At 35.7% G+C, this 23,657-nt stretch overlaps 2 protein-coding genes across 5 annotated transcripts; both read right to left on the minus strand.

Moving 5' to 3' along the window:
* Positions 1-2,979: 2,979 nt before the first annotated feature.
* Positions 2,980-4,773, minus strand: LOC140771851 (benzyl alcohol O-benzoyltransferase-like). Its single transcript, XM_073113620.1, has 2 exons — positions 4,272-4,773; positions 2,980-4,143 (listed from the first exon to the last, which is right to left on the minus strand). Exons 1-2 carry the CDS (start codon positions 4,716-4,718, stop codon positions 3,196-3,198), a joined length of 1,395 nt encoding a protein of 464 aa, XP_072969721.1. The 5' UTR covers positions 4,719-4,773; the 3' UTR covers positions 2,980-3,195.
* A 4,076-nt stretch (positions 4,774-8,849) lies between these two features.
* Positions 8,850-22,683, minus strand: LOC140773307 (beta-amylase 8). Of its 4 annotated transcripts, none has more exons than XM_073115795.1 (10): positions 22,156-22,683; positions 18,850-19,074; positions 17,464-17,529; positions 14,309-14,512; positions 12,460-12,654; positions 11,884-12,048; positions 11,052-11,312; positions 9,868-10,080; positions 9,522-9,744; positions 8,850-9,210 (listed from the first exon to the last, which is right to left on the minus strand). In XM_073115795.1, the coding sequence occupies exons 1-10, from the start codon at positions 22,588-22,590 to the stop codon at positions 9,167-9,169; spliced, it is 2,031 nt and encodes a 676-aa protein (XP_072971896.1). In that variant the 5' UTR covers positions 22,591-22,683; the 3' UTR covers positions 8,850-9,166. The 4 variants fall into 4 exon arrangements, with proteins under 4 accessions (XP_072971896.1, XP_072971887.1, XP_072971904.1 ...); XM_073115786.1 differs by having other exon boundaries at positions 17,464-17,538; XM_073115803.1 differs by having other exon boundaries at positions 8,850-9,195; positions 17,464-17,538; positions 22,156-22,681.
* Positions 22,684-23,657: the final 974 nt, after the last annotated feature.

Below are 23,657 nucleotides of genomic sequence, written 5' to 3' on the forward strand. Positions count from 1 at the left end.
ATTTTTAAAATAAAACTAATATTTAATAGTTTCAGAAGTAATTTTAAATTACTAATTTTTTAATTAAACACATTGAAATTACATTACACGAAATAAACATCGAAATAAGCATTACATGTCATTAACTAAAAATATCAAAATTACATTATATAAAATAAGCAGAAATTAACCAAACATAATGAAAACAATAGATGTTTAATATTCTAGTAAGTCATCTCCGTAGCCACCGGTTCCGGCACCGTAGCCACCAGTTCCGGTTTTATTTTTAATGTATTTTATGTTTCATGTATTTCATATCTAATATATTTTAATATTTAATATTTATATTAGGAATAATTTTGAGTAATAATATTTTAGGACACATAATTTATTAGACTCATTTTTATAAATAATAAAAAAATTAAAATTAAAATTAACTCAAAAATAATTTAATATTAGACTCATTTTAAAGGTCTCGATGAGACCTTTCCAATGGTATTATTTTTGTTAAAAACTGATTAGTAAAACTAATTATATACTCAGTTTAACTAACTAAATTATTTAATAAATGATACAAATGAAATTAAAATTATTAAATGCAATAATTATTGGGCAAGTTTGGTATTTCAAAAGGTTGAAATGACAAATAGAGCCGGGCTCTATTTTTATGGTAGGGCTCCAAATTTGGAGCCCCACTATTGCTAGCTCCAAATTTGGAGCTAGTTTTAGAGCTCCATTGGAGCTCAATCGGACTCCAAATTTAGAATTTGGAGTCCGGTTGAAGTTGCTCTAAGGAAAAGAAAAAAGGAATAGTAGATGCATCTTCCGTAACCATTGAGTAATGACTACCTGCTTAAATTTTTTTTTTCTACAGTTAAATATTAAAAATAAAAAAAATTTAAAAGTAACTATTTTCTTCTCTCATATTTTAGCAACAAAATTATTGAAATTTCGTTCAAATTCAGATTTTAACATTTTATAGGCTTGCTGTACTAGTGCGTTAGAACGGGCCCTAAGGGCATTCGAACGTGATTTTTGAACCCGAGAGCAAACTTGATGCAGGCGTTCAAACGCGGCCTTAGCGTTCGAACGCTAGTTTGCATTCTGCATTAGAATTCCGGGTGCGTTCGAACGCGCCCCGCGAGCATTCAAATGCCCTATGAAAATCTTGAACTTGAACTGGCCCTATAAATTGAAATGTTGGGTTTTAGGATTTGGTCTGGACATTTTGCATGAGAGAAAAATTTATAGGGGAAAGCCACCATTGTTTAGAGTGAGATATAGGCACATTGCCGAACCACGTAAATCTTGTCTCTCCTTCTTTTCTTTTTATGGTTTACATATATTTGGAGCTCTTATTTGTGATTAGCTTGGATATTAGAAGTTCTCTTCAACTAGCATTTTGGATTTGATATTCTCGTATTCGTATTGATATTAGCTTTACTAATATTTTATTTGCCCCAAATTATTGTTATTCCATTTGAATTGGTTTGAGAGAGAAGAGTTTTGCCTCCGCGTCCCTCACCCATTTGGGTTATTTGTAGCATTAAGACTTTGCTGGATCGTGTGTCTTCGGATAAATTTTAATGGGGGAAGTTTGAGAGGTAGAGTCTGATTCACAAATCTTCAATTCTCATGATGCCATCTGGGCTTCGCCAGCCCAGGCCACAAGGCCTTAAGCTAGAAATATTTTGAGAGATTGTAGAAAAATTACTTCTTCTTTTTTCCTTTGATCAACGAGCTCTTTCCTATATGTCTATCGAAAGCTAACACTATATAGCTAATTGGTTTATATAAAGATTAAGCCTAATTTGGTCAAATTTTGTCCGTTATAGCGGCTGCTATCATGCAAAAGAAAGTCTCTATACAAGGTGAGGAATCCCATCAAAGTTTCAAACAGCAATATAAATGTAAATGTACTTTATTATTAAAGATGTCAATCAAAGTGCATGGCAGGACCCACACGCAGGCATCCATTGATGGCTTCGAAGAAGGAAGAAGGAAGAAGGAAGAAGGAAGGAACGAAAAGGTGGCAAACGCACCATCCATCTTATCGCAAAGGTCTCTCTACATATATAAGGGTAGAGAAATTAACGAGATCAGGGGTTGCATTGATCAACAGCATCGTGTTGAGATAACAAAGTTCAATTTATGATCGAGGAAGCTTTGTGAGATCGATAACGTTATACTTTTCAGGACATGCATGCCATCTTTAGTTTGATTATAATATATGCCTACGGAATAAAATTATGTTTATATGTATATATATATGTAGTGGTTTATAAAGTTAACTAAAGGTGCATAGATGCCTTGGGCTGCGTTATATAAAGATCTTTATCTTTGGGTGGTCTAGAATAAAATGAGACGGAATAAACGCAAAACTACATTGATCGACACTTCTAAAGTCTTCATGAGAGAACATGTTTGACCCGTCGTCTCCAAGTTAAAGAAAATAAAATTCCTATACCGATGGATTAGGTTGTATATATATCTCTTAGGGAGTTGGGATGTGACTCCTGATCAACTTCCCTCCTCCGAGAACTATTCCAACCTTAATTAAGAGTCTCGTGTGGTATATATATGGGTGGCGACTATTCTCTTTTACAAAGTAAGAGTGTGAAAAACCTACCTAATTCCAGCTAATATATACATATATGTGAACGGGCTAGCTGCTTGATGTATAGACCGTATGGATAACGCCTACGGTAATTCTCATAAAACTCTCTCTTTCTATTTATTCTTGAACAGGAGACTTTTCTTGTATGATTGAGAGGTTTCTTTTAAAATAATTTTAATAAGTTCTATCTTTCTATATCTCTCCTCGTGATAATGATTGATGGACCTATATAGCTAACACTAACTCAATCTTAGAATCTCTCAAGTACAACTATCTCTATCTACCATCATTTTCCCAGTGGAAAAGGATAACTCTATCCTAGCTCTCTCTCTCTCTCTCTCTCTCTCTCTCTCTCTCTGAAAATTAGTTAATCAGTAGATGGATGGAAGCAAAACCAGACTTTAATTATCAATAAATATGTAATTACAATCTGCCTTAGATCTCTTGCATGCACATGTGCAATTACACGATCGATGTCACATATACTAAGTATAACCTCTATATTATACACACACACACACATATATATATATATATAGTAGTGAGTGCAAGGCAGCCATCTCTTGTTCACTTACGTGGTAATGAACGAATCGAGCTTTTTAATTACTAAGTTGGCTAATTAAGTAGGTAGCCGAGTGGTTGTCAAGTACCGGAGCTGGGGATTGACGATCAAAAATAGTCTCCTCTGTCAGACAGGCGATCTCCAAAGCGAACCTCTCCATGGCCGGAGCCGGCAAGCACATGGGCAATCCGATCCCTTCCTCTCCTCTTCCATTCTTAGACTTGATATGAAACGTAGCCAAGTTGGCGGTGGCAGCCCCACCGTAGACTCCTTCCCCCCAGCCGAAGTCCACCTCCTCGAACCCGGCTCGAGTCAAATCAGACACCAAGTACGTCTGAGCCGTCGTAAATCTCGGCCTTCCTCGCACCACCATCAGATCCGCCACCGACTGCAGGAACTCGTCCGTCACCTTCGCCTTCGCCTTCATCACCTGCTCCAAAGCGTAGCTGTACGGGCGCCCGCATAGTTCCCCTGCGGTCGTCGACGCCACCGCGAAGGTGAACGCGTTCCCGTAGAAACCTACGGGCAGCGGCGGGCTGCGCCTCCCGCGGGCGTTGACGACGAATTGTATGCGGACTTCGTCGCAGGGGTCGTACCCGAGCGCGACCGTGCGGCAGCGCCACACGAACGCCGCCAGCAGATCGAACCTCGAGCACCGAATCTGAGGTGGCGCTCGCTGACGCAACGTCGACATCTCCTTGGGCCCGAAGAAGAAGGCGCGGTGGATGAGTCCCGCGTCGCCTGCTCGGATCACCTCCTTGCCCCGGCGCTCTACCTCCTCGTACTCTGGGTGCTGATGGGTGACGCGTGGCGGGCTACGCGCGCAGAGCAGCTCCCTCGCCCAAACAGGCTGAACGGACGGTGCCTCGGCGCCACGTGCCAGCTCGGCGATGGCTTTTAGGAGCTGCACTACCCCGGCTGCGTCAGCTATGTTGTGGCAGAGCTGGAGACCGAACACGAATCCCCCACAACTCAACCTCGTCACCTATTTCATTTATTAGCACACGTAACGTTAATTAATCATTCAAATAACAACTCGTATACATTTATATATATAGTATATAGAGAGATACGATCTATTATATATATATATATACTTTACTCCATATTCACCTGAATGTAGAGCAAGGGACGATCGACGACGACGGCGGAAGCGCTATCAGGCTCGCAGAGAAGCTCTTGGTAGCAAGGAATCGGAGGGCTTATGACGTCGCCAAAGTCGTCGACACTCACGTCGACGTCGGCCTCGACGAACACAATCCCCTCTCCGTTGCACTCCACCACCAGCTTCCTCCCAGACTCCTCTCGAATCCTACCAGCAATAGGATAGTAGTACACCAACACCTCGGCGAGCGCCGCCTTTATGATCTTGGCCGGGTCCTGACCAACCTTAGACGGATGGCTCCGGTAGATATGGATACCCGACCGGTAGAACCGTATGCCCTCCTGGTCGTCTATGTCGGAGAGCGGCTTAATCTCGTGCGGCGTCGGCTTGGCCGGCACCACGAGGACCGGCTCGCTACGACGAGACTTGAAGGTCAGGGAGGACGGCATTGCCATGACTATGTATACGATAGAATTGGTTTGAGCTAGATATGGATATGGTGTAAAGTAGAACGACGATAATTAATTTATAGAGAGGAGGAGGAGGAGAGGATTGCAAATTAAACGAGTCAGATTGGTTAAGGGTTGAAAGGTCATTACATAGGAATGGTGTTCTTCTCGAACGAAGTTGGTAGGTGGTCTTAATGCATCGATCCGCGTGTTCTCACGATGCTACGAATATATTCCTAGTTAACTGTCGTTTCTTGTTAGGCAACCTACGTAACAGTAAGATATCATTAATATATATATATATACGTTAATTAATCCACCCTTATTTTTTTAAAGGAAATATGTATTCAATACCCTATCTTTTCACTTATTTTTGAATGTATACTCTCGTACTTTCAACATTTATATTTGTAGAACATATTCTGGGTTAGATAATTACTACTAAGGCAGTTTATATAGATCATATAAAAAGATTAAAAAAAGTATGTTTAGTTCAAATTATTGTCCAGTAGAATAACTAAAATGTTTTCATTTTATCAAAGCTAGAAAGAGGGAGAAAACTGGGGGCACTGGATAATTGAAATGAGGTGCTCATTCTCAAGGTGGCCTCTCTTCTAATTATCCATTGATAATTAGAAAGCTTACGTGCCAATTCCTAGTATTGGGTCCACTGGTTTGGCATTATGTTTTATGTTGTAGAGAATATGGGTTTCTTAATGTGAAAGTGGGTTTAGATTGATTAAAGAATTTGATTAACTCTCGTCAATAATTATAACGGTAGGAAGTATTCTACAAATATTTTATTATTAAATGGGTGGTGCAACTTACAAACAGTGTGAACCCAAGAAAAGTCAAAATGTTGTGAAGCTTTCCATTTTTAAAATCAACTGATCATTCTTTACTCCGTTGACGTCTATAGGATTATAATTGCGAGCTGAGAGTGGTTTTATGCAATAGATAGTGCGGCAATTAGGTCGTCATAGTTGGGTTCGATTTGGATAGGGTTGGATCATCATAGTGACATAAAATATTTAAATTTTTATAAATTATTCAGATTATAAACGAGTTTATTTGAATGGTAAATAAGTTTATACGAATTATAAACATATTTATTTAGATTACAAAATAGTGTTTTTAACACGAAATAGCATGCATGAACGAGACATTAGTTGGGTCACAAACGAGTTAGCAGGCACAAACACGACCCGTTTAATAATCGACTTAGTCAGGTTAGCTCGTTTATAACTCTAATCTGGTTAGACTAATTCAAACCTATTTAAAAGATAAATTACTATGTCGGATACCCTAAATAAGGGAAAGATGAGAGGGTTGAAAGATAAGATAAATACCTACTAACAATATAATAATAAGATAGTGTGTTTTATTTGGTATGACTGAGCCGGCGTACGTGGAAGTTAGGTGAGATATGGATGCGGATTTAGAGGGATAGTAGAGACAAGAAAATTTCCGGTATATGACTTCTTCTATTTAATATTAATCGTTTGACTGCGTATATTAAACTTTATTGAATATTAAGAAGCATGCATGACTTTGCTACGCGTTCTTTCCCACACAAATATACTATATATATATATATATAGTACATCAGTAATTAAGTTTCTAATTTATAATAGAAATTAACATGTAGATGCAAATACACTCTCATTTCATATATTTCGTATTTATATATTATATTTTAACAATGTTTTCACCCTCTCATGCAATATAATAAAAAGAATGCAAAGGTAATTTGGGACGTGATTGTTTGATTAATTAGGATTTATTTATTTTTAATTTTTTTTTAAATAACACTCTACATTTTTTTTTTCTGATTAAAATATCATTCCTTATCTCTGGTCTCTGGTTTATGTAACTATATCAATTAAATCTCTAAAATAAATAATATTCGACCCACACTAATATAACTCTTTAAAGACGAAATATTAATTAAAAAAATAATAAAAATATAAGTTTTCATTTGAAAATGTCCCCCTATTTCTAATGGATTAATGCCAAACCAAAAGGGATTTAGATGGATGCTTTATTATCTGAATTTAATCAAAAAGATAGTCCATGAGAAACATAAAAGGTTTCTAAATAAATAAATAAATATATATATCTAGGCCAGCTTTGATACTATATTTAAAATAAATTAATTAAGGTACTTTTGAGTTATTTTATGTAAAACTTATAGGTCGAAAGATAAATATTCATACATGAGGTATTTTAAGTAAAATGAATAATAACAAAAGCAAAATGCATGGTTACGTAGGGTGTGAAAGATAATAAATTTAAATATAAATTACGTAGTCTAACTTAAAATGCATGGTTATAATAGACGCTTTAATAAAGATACAAAAAAAGGTTTCAGGATTAACTTAACTCTTAACTCTAATTAATTATTATACATACGTATATATGATTACGATAATGATGACCACAAAAATGACGATGATAATAATATAATGGTGATATAACGTCGATCTACCCACTTCATGATATAAAAATCTCATACCTTTGAATCAAAGTCAAACTTTGAAGCACCGAATCCCGAGTTATGAAACTAACTACTTCAGAAAGAAAAAAGAAGAAAAAATAAGTGCAATTAAAAATATTATATATTTATCTTATGTAATTAATCATGCAGATAATGACATCGTAGAATATGTATGCAAAATAATGTTTATGCCAATTGCCTCGTAATATAGATGGGAAACCCCACCTACCAAGAAGAATATTATCCCACAATATTTGGAGCCAAGTTTCACCTAATTAGTACCAATTCAAAGGGAAATTGAATGGATATATATGTATATATTATTGGTGCCTGATCCGTGTTGAAGTGTTATTAGAGTGTGAGCAGAGTTTTGGCTGTCATAGGACTTGGTAATAAAGGCCTGGAATAAGTTAAGTATAAATTTGTTCCAATTTAAAACCTTTTGTACTAATATAATGACCAAATAACAGTTAATCTTAATATTGGTTTCTATCTAATCTTCTATATTTACTAATTACTATTTTAATTTTTAAAGGCATCATTTCAATCAATTATTATTTTAAGCATTCCTTTTTTGTATTTTAATCTCTTGTATCTCTTCTCATTCATCCACTATATAGGGTATTTTGATCGTTTGCTAAAATAATTTTTTATGTCACACTAAGTGTAGTTATTACAGACTATACTATTTTATAAATAAACACCGTAATAATCTAAACCGGTATAAATTCTCTTATACAAGTCTAAAATCGAAGTATAACTAAATTAATATAAAAGTTATTCAACAAGTGAACGACTCTTTAATAACTTAAGCTTTTAAGTCTATCGGTCATCTAGTAAAGTATCAACCAGTTTGATTTTCTAAAAATTTAAAATTCAAATTTTAGTTTTATCTCACATAATCTTTATTTTCTATCCTTGTGCCAAGTCTAAAGCTTTTGAGTCTATTAGTCTTTATAATTTGGCATACATTACCTACTTCTCTCATCATTGTAGTGCAGAATTGACATTCATTTAATTTGGTGGATTGACTTACATTTGCTTGTTATACAGTGTACTCCTCTATATATTTATATGTATATGCACATCAATCAATAAGGTCTATTCTATGCTTATCTTCTTCCTGTGAGGCATTTTGTGAACCATGTCCTCATTGAAAATTAGTCCAAGTTTTAGAACTAATTATTTATTGAAAAATAGACTTTCCCATATATATATAAGAAGACACTAGAGTCCAACCAAGAACATGCATCTTCCCATTTTTTTTCTTGGATATATCTTCTAGAGAGATTGCTCAATAAAATAGTTCAAAGTTTAGGGGTGCAATCACATTTAAGGATTTTCTTTAATTTTTAATGCTTGGTTACAAAAATAAATAAATAAATAAATTAAAGAAGTAATTTTCTTATCTACCCAAAACAGCTTCATTTCTTTATTTTAACTTCTTTTCCTTACTTAAATTTGCATTACATGATGATTGGCATCCTTATATGTTCTTCAAGTTGTTTATGAAATTTCCCATAAAAATAATTAAAGTTATTGTGAACAATTGCTGACTTTGATACCGAATTGCATTCATCCAAAGTAATTTCATCTATTTTTCCAAAAAGATTTAGAGCCACAATAAGTTTGAAAAAATGTACCTAGGAAAGATATATCTGCTATCTCATTTTCTGTAACATATTTCTCAAAAATATGGGGAAAAACATAACAAAGAAAGCCTGAATTTTCTCAACAAACAGAAAAGAAAGAAAGAAAGAAAGAAAGAAAGCCTGAAAACTGCAATGCATCTGTTAATGTAGTTGTACATTGTTGAGATCTGATAATGATCAACAGAATTAGCTGTTATTAAATGTTGGAACTGCAAGTTTTCTCCATTACAAACTTCTTGCATCAGAACTGAAGTTTTCTCCATTCCCTCCTTGTTGTCTGAGAAAATTAGTAATACTATGACAAGTTAAGCTTCTATAGCAGTGGTAGCATCTCCTGCAGATAAGTTCACTGAAGTAAGATTAAAACAACTAAATTTGCAAATGTACAGGACCTATAGAAATTGTAGCCTTGATTTTATATGAAGCCACAATGTCTTCGAGCCTTATAATACTTATACCCACTACGTAATTTAACAACCGTTATTGCTAAGATAGCTCACACATCACAGCATTCAGTTTGGGACATGAAGCACGAAATGCTTGCGTGTCCAGCTGCCTAGATGTGGAACTTCCTTTTAGAAGTAGAAATTCGTGAAGATTTTTGTTGAAACACTTGTCATCATTGAATTTCTTGTAACTCATCAGTTAGCTAATACTAACCGTGCATGCACCTAACAAAGTTATCCAATTCTGAGTAGCAGATTTCCCTCTGCATTAAGACTGGCTGTAGCTGATGGTAGGTGAAGAAGGAAAGATGGTGATGATCAGGATCATTCCTCGGCTTTGAAGTTTCAAGAATTCTAATATACATCTCTCTATCGTGACATGGAAGAGTACTTTCGGCAGATACAGTTAACCCTCGATCCCATGCTGCATTTATAACCTGGAAATAGACAACGCACATCAAAATTATTTCACTAAAACTAGAAAAGAACAGAAAAGGAAGCATGCATCAGAAAAGCAGAGGTATCTATCATTGTAGGTAGAACATAGATAGTCTTGCTACCTGCCAGGTTAACCCTTCTGGATCAGCTAATCCTTCGTCATTTTCCTGAGAAGAGGCTTGTGAACCAAAGCAGACAAGCTTCATAGTGGCGGAATGTTTCTTGAGCATGTCAAAAACTGGAGAATATCCATCCTGATTTGTTGGATTATGATATCCTGCCGTGAGCTCTGCAGCGTGGCTGGCAGTCTTGTACCACCAGTAGATTGATGGTATCTAATAAGAGCCAGGAATTTTCATTCTTATCAGATAAGACATGGTGGAAGAGAAGATGCCTATTCTCAATGTAGGAAAGCTAAGTTATTGCAATAAAATTGCAAGATGCCATCTCTTCAGTACAACCTGAACCCCTCTAAACTTGAGGTGCATAAGCTTCCAGATGTCCAAGGAATTCAAACAAAATTTTTTAGTTTTCTGTGTTCATTTTGTTTCATTCAGAAATACTTGGGAAAATACAACATGTTGCCTGGTATCAATTTTTCTTCCAATAGCGAAGAGAGATTTGAGACCAGTATCTTGGAAGGGTGAATATTGGCTAGAAAAGACGAAAGAACCCGTTACCAACCCAATCTCTACAAAACAAAGAACAGAGACCAAAGCATCCCATGTAATGCTCTTATGACTAGATTTTACACTAATATCATAAGGTCATTAACTTGAATACTAGACTGTCTATAAAGTATGTTATATATTAGGTTAACTTGTGAACCATTATATAATAATACTAAATAAACAATTGTGCAAAATAATTTGCCGTAGCCTAAAGTGTGTCAAGGTAGTAGTAGCCTGGGCAGTATGGTTGCCAAAATGCCCAAGTGGGAGCACCTCAGCACTCAAATGATCACATGTGACAGAATGTTTAAGGTGCAACTTTGGTTTCTGAAAGTGCAACTGTCCTGTAGCATCCCTGTGACCCAGTGGCAGTTCAATTTGTCACAAAATCTATGATTCTCTTCTTTGATAATCTTCCAGAATTGATAAGCATCATTAATTTGATGGGTGTCACCCCTAACAACAAAAGATGTGGAACTAATATACAATCACTGGCAAAATGCTTATTATAGCTTCATAAGGTCAAAAAGGAAAGCAACTAACAAGTTTTGCTCAAACACTTTCCCACGGGGACAATGAGCAAGTAGAAAGTGTAAGATATTCTAAATAACTGGAGGATCCAAATGTTGCCATACCTTCACAACTATTTGTGTCCCTTCAAATACAAGGTCGGCCAGAGATAACACTTGATCCGCATGATCTATGAGAGTCTGTGAATACCAGTGAAGGAAAAAACGTCCATAGTAACTATCATAATCACCTCTATCACAAAAAAATCCAGTTTCATGTGGTCTCGAATTATAATAGCCAGCATTATCAGGTCCCCTAGCCCAGAATGAATGTCCTCGCAGCTTTGCTGCTTGCCGTAGATTCTGTTGCATGTACTTGTCATAGCACTGCAAGTATGCAATTTATAGGATGAAAAAAAGCTGATGAGGTCTCTAACTAACAATTCATATTTCTGTAGTGAATATCAAGATCATTCCAGCAAATCACAAATCACAGAGAATAAAGCCACAGAGTTCACATCATGGGTTTAAAATAGAGAATTAACACCTAGTTTGTCATACAAGAATTCAGGCAAGTATCTCATATCTCAAGTACTGATCAGAAGCAGCCAATCATTATAAATGGTGCACACAGAGTACCTTACTGACATGCCGTACAAACTAAAGTATAAACTTGTAGAACTAGAAACATATACAAGTAGACATGCTACAGAACAAGGATGCTAAATCACACTACTATTCTATCCTACCTGACATGCCGAACAAACTAAAGTATAAACTTGTAGAACTAGAAACATATACAAGTAGACATGCTACGGAACAAGGATGCTAAATCATTCTACTATTCTATCCTACCATATGGCTGCTCCGGATACTCTACTATCTATTTTTCATCTACAATGTATTGGCTTGTAAAATTTAGTAACTCATCTTTACGTGTCAACAGTAAAATTGATACCTGAAACTCACCGATACCAGGATACCTCCAACCCATTCTTTCAGGATATGAAGGATATCTTAATTCTCCCGAAGCACCAAGTCCAATTTCGACAGCAGCAATCAATCCTTCATCAAATAGGTTACTAAATTCCAAGCGAAAGCTCCTCATCAAATCAAAACAGACCTGCATATAACATTCATTATATATGCATAGAATTTAATAGTTCTATCTTGAAATCCACAAGTCGAAGTGGAGAGAAAACAAAATGCTACCAAGCAGTAATGACCAACTAGTATAAACTCCCAAATATAGAAGTTGCATATTTATATGCAAATTGTATTTAGAAGACACAAATATGCATTGAAGACGAAGGATAAAAAGAAGAAAAATGGTACAAATGCAGGTTCCAGGTGCAATCAAAAATGCACACAGAGTGGAGCTTCCACTCAACACAAATAATATGGTGTTGTTTCCATCATTAGTTAGAAGAAGATGAGATTTTTAAAAGAATAATGATGTTAACAGGAAGAAAAAGTACAAGCTAGAAACTTATCAAAAATATATCAGCAAAAAAAAGCTAATGCAACACAGTACCTCAATACCAGTTCTTCCTTTTAGTACACGCTCCTTGTCGATACCCCAAGAAAGGCACTCTGTGTTTCTCCTCCCCTCACGATCCGTGAAAAAGATATCTTGATTATCCTTTCCAATCTCCAAAACCCACTTAGGAAGAGAAATTGGCATATCTCCAGAGCCATTTCCAATGCACTCATGGAATGCTATTACAACCTTCAAATGGTCAGAAGGAAAAGAGGAATTTATAGGTTATTCAAGGAAAACCAAGTATAAAATGGAAAGGAAGAAAGAATGGCGTACATATGCAATATTTACCCAAATATTGATTATAGAATAGTCATTCTAGTTAATCCTCACTAATAAGCTTCTATTTAAATGTGTATGATTTTGTGCTGCTCCACCTAGAATAGCACCTGATATCAAGCATAGATTTACCTCAGAATTATATGCTCTGGATTCATATCACAGGTATCATTCCTTCTTTAGTAAGACCAGTTATCGGACAAAAAGCCCCACTGCCCCAGCTAGAAAGGGTAGTTGAGCACAAGAATTTCATACACAATTATATCTAGCAACACTAAGCAGTGATGATGCAACAAGTGATTTCTGGATAATGTCCAAATACAGAGGAATGTCTCATGTTTCCTCTTTCATGCTTCCGCAGCAGTTCATTGTCAATAACCAGGGGATGCAGAAATTTATTTTATGGAACCTTCTAATTCAAGAGAACCCCGGGCTTGTTAAGTGGGCTAGACAAAGGGCCAGCCCCTTCCATTAGTGGGATGGAAAATTGGTAACCCACAAGCTTCCAAGGCTAACGAGAATATGTCACCATCACCTTCATACCTGCATCAGCGCCCATCACATTTGCTGAAGTGAGCTTTTGAACACAGGGCAGGGGAATAAAGCTCTCAAAAATTGATTTGACCCTCCTAGTTAGTCACATTGACTGAAATCCAGTATAATCCAAATGAGGAGTCCAGAAATTATCCACTGCAAGATATGGAAGTTCGACAGAAGATGTTTCATCAATTGCCAATAAGCACATCTCAAGGAGTGTTAACTTATATAAAACTCAGGATGACAAAATTTATGCCCATGAAAGTCTCATCATTATGTCCATCTTGTCCTCTCAACTGTCTCGAAAACATTATTACGTGGAGACAATTGCAACATCTAAAAAGGAAAACCACTTCCTCTTTCTCATCCCAATAACAGATGAGTCACAGTTTTATTGGCTTGTGCGGCATGACTGGGATAGAATGATCAATCATCATTTTCCTACTGCAAGAACTGAACTACGAGAACCACTTGTCTCCGCAGTATTTATCATTTGTTTCATTTGTAAGCTTCTAGGTATTCTGTTTAACCTTTGTCAAACCCCTCAATGAATCTGAGGGCATTATCTTCTTCATATGTCAGACTCACAGTATCCAGATTCTAAATACAATGCACCTTATACTACTAATTGCAAAAGAAACCATGCATTCAGTAGATACATCACTTTCATGATTATGAAAGGTAATATCTTACAGTCAGATCAGCAAATACTCGATGGTATCCACCATCCAGAAAAAGGTCCAATATTATCTATTACAAGAATATTGTCAATCTACTGATCACTTGGAAAAGTATTGTATAAAACCACTAATCTTCTGTCACATTTTACTCCCATTATTACTTAAGGCTATGTTAATTCACAAACAATATAATGAATTACTTATTATATTCCTATATACTAGTGCAAAGTGCAAACACATAAACTACTTTGAGAAACACTCAGAAAAGAGGTTCTGATTATAGGTGCAAGAAAATGTGCAGTATCTTGTGCACCAATGCATCAGAAATCATGATATATAGGCCTCACCTGCATTTTAAGCTTGAAGTCTTTGATGATATTAAAGAGATCTCTATAGCCAGACCATTCGTATTTGTGTGGACTCCAGCCTTCAACAATCCCCCACCAACAATCTACAACCACCCCGTCAACATTCAAGGACTTCATATGCCTTAATTCTTGCCGTATAGATTCTGGAGCAACTAGCTGGCAGTAACTGTTGATAATGCCAGTCTGTAGTGGTAGCAAAGAAAAACTTAATTAGATATAGACAATAGAGACAAAGTTACAAATTTCCATCAGGGAGAGAAAGAACAAGATGCAACCTTGGGCTAAAATAACAAATGTTTGATGATGCAGCATATGAAGAGAAAGGTGAAACCATGAAGTATGAAAGTATTCCAATTGCATATCCAACAACAATTTCAGGTTTCAGGTATCTGACAGCAAGTTCTCTTTGTAGATAACTTAGACAACTTTTCACTTTATGATTTAAATATTTATGATCTTGGGTAGGGAAAAAAAAAACAAGGTTGATTTGACAAGAAAACCACCAGGCTGACAGGCTCTAAAAGAAAGTTTTCTCTATCCCATAATCAATCGTTCAACAGCTGCTGCATGCACATTTATGTCCTAAATATAAACATGAGTAGGAAAGTGCAAAAGAAGCATGAAATGGACTGCAGATAGTGAAAATAAAGCAGAGAGAATAAATCTCTATTAAGATGCCTGAAGACACAATTAGTGATATACAGCACATAATTATAAAGCAAGAGTGCCAAACTAATATGAAATCCATCAATATCATGAAACAAGTCCACATTAAAGATTTACTAGAATTCTATTAATGACTTGCTGACTAGGCAGCCATCACTTTTTAATATTCTGCAGTAAATCAGGAAATGTCATGGGATGTCTTGCCAGGTTTGCCATTATACTTTTTAATATTTAGACAATTCATAAAGCAAAGATAACTAGTCAGCTTATTTTAGGTAACTCCTAAATAAAATATCGAACATTTACTTTCCAGAATTGGATACTCCAAGATGGTGAATGACCAGTCACTAAAAACCTCTTATTCATAAAGGCAATATGGCTTAGCAGAGATTTGAGCCTAAAAGTAATACCGCATCAACTGGCACAAATGTCTAAAACTAATTCTAAGGTAAATACCATGCAATCATGGCAGACCATGATATTTTTCTACTTTGGTAAGATAATTTAGTCTAGTTGCATAAAGTCATAAACCACAAAATGTGCAAGCAAACAAAGATTATGCTTCCTCTATCAAATTAACCAGGATGTTAACAATAGGTAATAGCAGACAATCTTTCATTAGATCTATCTCCACAGGACAATGAGCATGAACGTGTATGCAATCAACATAAGTGAACAGATAGCTTGCGTAAAATATTTTAAATAATACATGAACTTCATAACTCATTGTGTTACGAACTAGATCTAAAACGATCTGGACATAGAAAATTATGATAAGTTTATAGGTAGTAGCTTCATTAATTACGAATCTAATGGTTTTAGTTTCATGTGATTCTGAGGTCAAAGTGAAAATATAAAAATAAAACAATGGAGGAAGGTCAAAACTAGATAGATTGGTAATTATCTGGCATTGCGATGGTCGTCGAAGAGTAGTAGACGGCCAAAAGTGATGGTGGACGATCGTAAAGTAGGGTGGCTTATGGAGAAAGGTGATGGCTAAAGTTTGAAAGGTTCTACAGTTAAGATCTATTCTATATAGATAAAGACGATATAATGACTATAATAAAACAGTAAATACAATAATAATGAATTAGCTAAACTCAATAATTTCTCAATGCTTAGATGATTAAACAAAAAAGTTCAACCCCTCATATATATAGAGATTGGGTATAATGAGTCATACTAGGACTAACCCTAAAAACTTACACGACTTGAACTAGAATTTGTCTTAAAGGTTTACATGACTTAATTGAACTTATCTTAGAGGCTTACTTGACATAACTAGACTTACTTTAAAAAACTTACATGACATAACTAAACTTATCTTAAAGGCTTACATAAGAGATAAGTATGAATCAATTAAAAGATAAATAGACTCGATACATCAAACCCAATATTCTTATGATGTGATTCGACCTGACTCGGTTTGCATCACATTGGATTTTATTTATTTATATCTAGGAGCCTAATAATTGCACTAATTCTCTTCACTGCAGCTTATTTTGAATTGAGCTATAGATGGAGTCTAGAGGCCAAGAGGAGAAACAAGATTTGGATATAGGTGTATTGGACACTTGTCCTTGCAAGAAGAAGTGCTGCTTGAAGTAAGTGGGCGACAAATAAATATCAAAAACTGATATTAAAACATTCAAACCGTGATACTTCTATCTAAAGTTGCTTTAGTTTCTGAGTATTAATCATGAAAAAGTATAGCTTCATGTTTTCAACTCATATTTCATCAAAAATGACTTTGTATAAAGTGTCGTACAATTTAGAATTATATTTTGATTCATTGGAATAACTACTATCCAAAACAAGTATCTTGGAGTGCAAATTTATAGAAGCATTGTCATAATGTCATCTCTACATGATGGTTATTTTTAGGTACATAATGTACAATTCTGTGGATCGTGTTATTGAAGAGATTAATATACACTACTGAAGATCATATTACTGAAGAGCATAATATAAAATCTTATCGTGTTTACTTCCCCCAGAGGAAAAAAAAAATCGGACCTTGACTTAATCTTTACAGTTTGTACCAGAAGTATAGAAAAGATAACTGATCCTTACTCATTACAAAAAGTAGTTCAAAGCCACTTGGTTTGCTGGTTTAGAGATGTAGTGAAATGAAATCAATATCTCTGTTTAGCTCTGAATACAATATAAACAAACAAAAAAAAAGTAACTACTTCTTCATATCAATGTTGCTTTTCCCAAACAAGGAAAGTACAATTTTATCAACAAACCATCCTTCCAGCATAATCAACAAAATGAATTCTTAACTTGGAACAGATATACTGCAGCAGTTGGTCCTAACCAACTCCGCATTGGAGTTGATCAGAACTACTGGAATCAGCAGATTGCCCTTCAATTTAAACTAAAACAGAATAAGGTAATCATAGACAGATATAAGGAATGCCTAGAAGGTAAAGAGATGGAGTAATATACTTGTGCCAGCCACTTACAGGAAGCATAGCATAGACCGGTATATATGGAGTCCCAGTAAAATCACCCCCATGGTCTCCAGATATCTGCATCAACTAAATTCAACAATAAGATGCAACTTTATGAGATGTTACATAGTAAAACATAATGCAGGTCAGAAAAAATAAACATATGAAAGGCTCAAAGCACTAGCCAATTTTGGAATCCTACTTGCCAATGGGTTTTGTGAATCAAAACATAGACAATTATTAACATTCTTTTTACATGAGTAATATAAATGACATATGCCAAAAGATTGTAAATATATCCTAAATAGAAAAGTACGAGATACTCATACATGGGATGGCTACATGTCAGATACTTATGGGTAGTCCAGTAGGGGGTTATGATGTTTACCAATGAAAAATGTCGATGATGACAAATCATCTGAACAGACAAAACTAAATGGGGACTTCATCCAATATCGTGGGTGGAGCTGAGAGGATTACATTGTGATGACTAATGAATATTGATTTTTTTGGTAATTGAATCAGTAGGTCATGCAATTGGTTCTGCCGATGTCTTATGGAGTATGGCCGGTACTACGTTGTGTATAGATCTGTAGAGATGCAAAAAATTTGGGTTGATGTCATATCGATAATATTATGTCATGGATGTTTCTTAACCTTTTGAGTTTTGATATCTTTTATATATTTTAAACACTAGAGAATATTTACTTCTTTTTGATCTCTTGGTTATTTACATGACAGGTTGTACAGTTCTCCATAAATAGAACATTAAATATGCTTAAATGAATACCGACCTATTATTCATGTGTGCACGCGTGCATGAGAGAGAGAGAGAGAGTAGTGATCATATCCTCTTGGGAGGACAGACCCTCAAAATATAAAATAAAGTCCTATGAAGGAACATACAAATCAAAGTTGAGCTACTAGAACAAAATTCTTATGTCATGGAGTTTTCTACCTATGCATACAGTCCCAAGATCAATGACCTTAATGAACTTGGTCAATAACATATATTGGAGTTCTATCTCTATTGGCATCATTTATTTTGCTTATTCTTGATTCCCAAATTAAAGAACAGTAGGAGATATGGCAGACATTCTTCACTTGTAGGCATTAATTAGTGCAGATTATGTTTCAGAGCTTAAAATTTTCAAGGAAAACCATTACTTTGATTCGCCAAATCCTTCATATGAAACTCCAAATTTCTTCAATGATGATGAAGCTTTCTCTGTGCTAGAAAAATTTAAACATCACTGCACACCGATCATCCATATTTACATATGTTTTACCAATATTGGCAATGGTAAAATATATTTGTAACATTTAACTTTAAGTAGTTCTGTTATGATATACTTAGTATCACTTGCATCATTACATAAGTACAATCAGTTGGTTCACCTGATCAGCCTCCATACACTCTGGTGAGTTGATAGGACTGGAATTGCCATATTTCTCACTTTTGATATCTCTTTCTGCAACAACGACTGAGTCAAGAGATGTTGGTGATAGGCTGTCATCAATCCCAAGAAGAGTTGCCTGAGAATCTAGCGACACTTTAACAGTGCAATTCTTCAAAGAATTAGAAGATACAGGGCCTTCAATAGACCTAACTGGAAATGGTGCCTGCAGGTAGGTGCATAAGAGCATATTATGCTACTTGTTACCATCCTCAATTATAAATGCTGCCACTGGATGATCTATCATCCTCAATTATAAGAGGTAACTCAATATGAAATATGATGAGTTAATGATGTCACCTAGGGATGATAAAATATGCCAATATGGAGAAAAATAAGAAAGTACGTAGATCTACGCCCTAGTAGAAAGGATAGGTCCTCAATGAATCTTTTTTTTTTGTGCCTCCAAGTAGCTTTTTCATACTAGAGTAACTAGATAGATAAGAAAGACGGAAGATAACCAACAAGCTGTGGGAGAAAGAAAATCAAACCCGCCTAGTTGTAATAGAAAGAAGATAACCCAGCTAACTTGTGGGGGAAGAAGGAAGACCACCTAGATTGTGAGAGATAAAGGAAGTGCAGAATCCACCACTAAAGAGAAGAGATGGGGAAGAGAGAATGAGGGAGACTCGAATCCTCCACAATTAATAATATTATTAAATTTCCTGTGATTTTTCTCTTTATTTCCAAAATTCGTAGAGGTGAAGAGTACATCAAATCACAACTTAAACTTATCAAAACCTTTCCTAATTTAATCTATTACCAAACCGGGAGTCTTTTAACTTAAAAATCAACCAAATCATAAGAAGACATCTAAAAACAAACCACCAACCAAATCTCCTGGATTTTAGGAGTCTTAACCAAATAGAACACCCTAAAGACAAATCTTATTTCAATAAAACAATACATCCAACAATAATAAAATAAAAACCTACAAGACAGTAACATTACCAATTATGTTTCAATACCTACTATGTTTATAATTGATAAAAAGTTCCTGGCAGAAAGCTGCAATGAAGTGTCTCTTTGAGTCTTTTCCTTTGCCTATCTGTTTATGTATACATCTGAAGGATTTACGATCAGCATTCAAGTCATGTAAAATTTGTCATGGACAGTTCAAGGCTGACAACTAGCACAGGAGTTAAGTTACTGAATAATCATTAATGATATTATACTAATAACTAAGAATATTGCCAAACCAGATAAAAGGTATAAATAACATACTGTTTACTGCCACCAATAAATTGATAAAAGTCATAAAACTACTTATTCCTCATTAAATGCTATCAGATAGCTGGTCACATTGAGCTGTCATCATCATAATCGTCACAGGTTGGCAAGTATATCGATAAGGATGTGGGAGTGTACAGTTTCATCAGCATATCTTTGTCAGCATGGAATCATATATTCATATGGTGATAAATGTTCCTAGTATTTAGTTAGAAATGAAAAAACTATAGTAAAGTTCTTCTGACTGTATTATTTCTCTACATTCAATATAGATCTAGACATGTACATTATTTCAATAAGTAATGAATAAAAACATCTTTTTTGCTACATAACCAAGGTTTGAAACCACAAGATAGTAAAGAATCTCTTGTACTCTATTTACAAGTTTCCAAAATGTAAGAAGGAAAATAAACTTATGACTTTCATGTATCAATCAATGATTCTTATAAATTTAATATTCAGCATCATATACATCTAACAAGATGATCTGCTCTAGTTGAGCAAATTTGGTAGGAAGTTAGGTGACCAATTCTTCAGAGGGAAAAAAGTGTGCAATTGGGTGTTAAACCTTCAAAAAAGAAACCATATGCAACCCCCCTTGTTTCAGAATTGATCAAAATATTGGGCAAAATAACCAATTTCACTTTCAGAAGACTGACCTGTCCCAAACCAGATTTTAGTTATTTTCTGCTAGTTTTGGCAAATCTATGACAGCTTCAGGCAAGTTTTACACTGAAATCCATGTTTAAGCCAAAAACTCCAAACTGCAAGGTGGTTTAGGATTTGTTTCACCCATACATAATCTGCGTCAGATGAAATATTTCCACTTGGACAACAATATTTCTAATTTGAAGGGAACTTCACAAGTTGAACAAATATTTCTCACTCCAGCTACTGTGGTCAATCTTAATAAGTCCATGTAATGCAAGAAACTCCCTCAAGAAAAAGATTAGATCATGCCATATTAGATAGCATCCTTCTCCCATAGCGCTTGTTTGGTCTCCAGATATAGAAATTATCAGGATTTATGACGGTCTATCAGGAGATCTTCTGCTGGATATTTGGATGTCCAGCAATACATGTGACAGGAACCGACAATCAATTAAGATATGAGAGAGTAGCAAGTTCTGTGAAAATACTTTATATGGAATATGGATGGTCAAATGGTTGAAGCGTACCGTGGAAGGAAAAGAAATGGAACTCGTTATTCCTTAAAAGCATTATGGTATTTGGATTGTAATAGCATGCTCGACCCTACACCTTTCTGACTTGGCGGCTTATAAACGACATATGCTTGCCAAAAGCTTCTAAAAGGAAAAATATAAATGTATTATTATTAGACTATGTTGACATGGATAATGTATGTGACAGCAATGTAAACCCAATGGCAGATTCATATACAAATGGCCTCCTCTAAAATTCTGTATTCCATAATACTATGCATACATTCTACTGAACTTCTATGAATAGCTATATAAGGGCCCACCCCGTATTCCTATTTTCTAGCCTCTTTAGCCTTCGAGATCATTTCATAGAATCATTAATGGGACATGGAGACCAATACTATATCTACATCGTGGTTAACCTTGCTTCAATCAAAAGTTTCTCCAGCTGTATTCCTATCTAGATGGACGTAACTTTGGGATCAACTCCAAATCTGCAGTCATTTAAATTACGCATATTCCTGCACATCAGTTTCACAGTGTTAATAAGTTCAATATCTGCTCTTCTGAATATAAATTCTCCCAGAACCCATTGTTGGTCCCAAAATTCAGTTAAGAAGCCATTTCCATTGCTTCCTTCTCGGAACGCTACAATTTCACCAATAACAAAGCCCTCAAATTCATCAGGACCCAATTGCAAGATAACAAATTGACGGGCAACTTAACTCAAAACAAGAAAAGGGAAAACGAAGAGAGAAAAGAAGAGAAAGAAATAAGGAGAAGAAGGAAAAAAAAAAAATCTCATCTTTACATTAAAAGACCAAAACTTGGAAGCGAAAAAAAAAGGGAGATACCAATTGAGCAGCAGGAGGTGGCGGTGGGGGAGGAGTAACGGCAGCGATAGCCGAGGCGTGCGCTACCGTGATGGCTGGGGAGGGGCGGTAGGTGGTGCCATCGGGCTCGACGGTCCACCCGGCCTCACGGGCGAGTGCGGCTAGGACGTCGTTCATGTCGGCGCGAGCCGGGAGGAGGAAATTGCCGTACTGACGTAGTCCGGCGAGCATGCGGCTAGTGATGGCGCGGCGGTGCCGCTCCCGGAGCTTGGTCCGCTCCTTCTCCTTCTCCCTCTCCTTCCGACCCTTCCCGCCGCCTTCGCCGGAGGCGCCGCCGGAAGCGGATGCCGCAGCGAAGCCGCGTGGTCGTCGCTGGGGTGGTGGCTGGGAGAATTGGTCGGAGCTGTGGTCGCTCTGAGGGTCTAGATCCTGCTTCACGTTCATCGCCACTTCCATCCCCGAGACTAATTTCAATGAATTATGAGACCCAACTCTTCGCTCCTCCTTACCACCTCACTGCTAAAATTGGCTCCTTTGCTCCTTGGCTCCTTGCTTTTATTTATTTATTTATTTATTTATTTTCTCATCAGTTATTTAGTACACCAAATATTGGAGTTTTTTTATTTATTACCAAAATAGCCCTCTCCACCTCTATTTATTTTTTCTAAATATTTCTAGATTTTTACATATTGAAATTAACCCAAGATGTTAAATATATTCTCTTTTTTTTTTTTTTTTGTAAAGGGTTTTGAAAAAAGAACTGTTTGAACCAAAAATAAGCCAATTAAATAGATATTTTTTTTCAAATTTTCCTTTATGTTTTGAGTTTAGTTCTCAATAGTAGTTATTATAAATAAGCTAGGAGTCTATTATATCCACATATTAAGTGGGTCCACTTTTTCCAAATAATATATATATATTATATATATATAATTTAAGGGCTCAATAGTAGTAAGCTTTGTTTTCCTACCATTTCCAAAGTGATTCAATCTACTAGATCTATAAAAATCAAGTGTAAATGTCAAAATAATTCACATTTATGGAATTATTTTTCTGGGTGATAAAGCTACCATCAAGATCTGGGATTCTCTCTGTGGCCTTATTGATTGAAAAGGTCAGCTGGAAAGCATGAACTGCTTTAAAAGTTGATTAACTAACAATCCCCCCAGCATTCGCTGGTGAATCTAACCTCTTTATCATCTTTACTTAATGATTCTCATGAGTGGAGCTGATACGAATGGAGTTGTTATTTCGTGACAGGATCCACACACTTCACACATTATAAACCCTAGGTGTCAAAGAAGGTGATGGGCATGCACTTGGCATGATTCAGAAAAACATCTTTCCCAAGATGCTTATAAATAGCAGCTCCATTAAATAGTTCTTCAGCTTAGTATTCGTTGATCTTTAGTGGCTCAATTATCAAACAGCTTCTCTGTTTTTTTTTTTTTTTTTTTTTTTTTTTTCTCTCTCTCTACTGTTTTGTTAAATCGAGTATTGAATGTGAGTATTGGAGGAAATCA

This window comes from Typha angustifolia, chromosome 2 (genome assembly GCF_048772165.1).
Source record: "Typha angustifolia cultivar Huaian chromosome 2, ASM4877216v1, whole genome shotgun sequence".
Taxonomy (NCBI): domain Eukaryota; kingdom Viridiplantae; phylum Streptophyta; class Magnoliopsida; order Poales; family Typhaceae; genus Typha; species Typha angustifolia.

Coding starts and splice junctions, on each gene's coding strand:
- LOC140771851 (XM_073113620.1), bottom strand. CDS start 4,718: ATGGCAATGCCGTCCTCCCTGACCTTCAAGTCTCGTCGTAGCGAGCCG. Junction 4,144..4,271: donor GTCCCTTGCTCTACATTCAG/GTGAATATGGAG, acceptor TAAATGAAATAG/GTGACGAGGTTGAGTTGTGG.
- LOC140773307 (XM_073115786.1), bottom strand. CDS start 22,590: ATGGAAGTGGCGATGAACGTGAAGCAGGATCTAGACCCTCAGAGCGAC. Junction 19,075..22,155: donor CACCTCCTGCTGCTCAATTG/GTATCTCCCTTT, acceptor ACCTACCTGCAG/GCACCATTTCCAGTTAGGTC. Junction 17,539..18,849: donor AGTGTATGGAGGCTGATCAG/GTGAACCAACTG, acceptor TGTTGAATTTAG/TTGATGCAGATATCTGGAGA.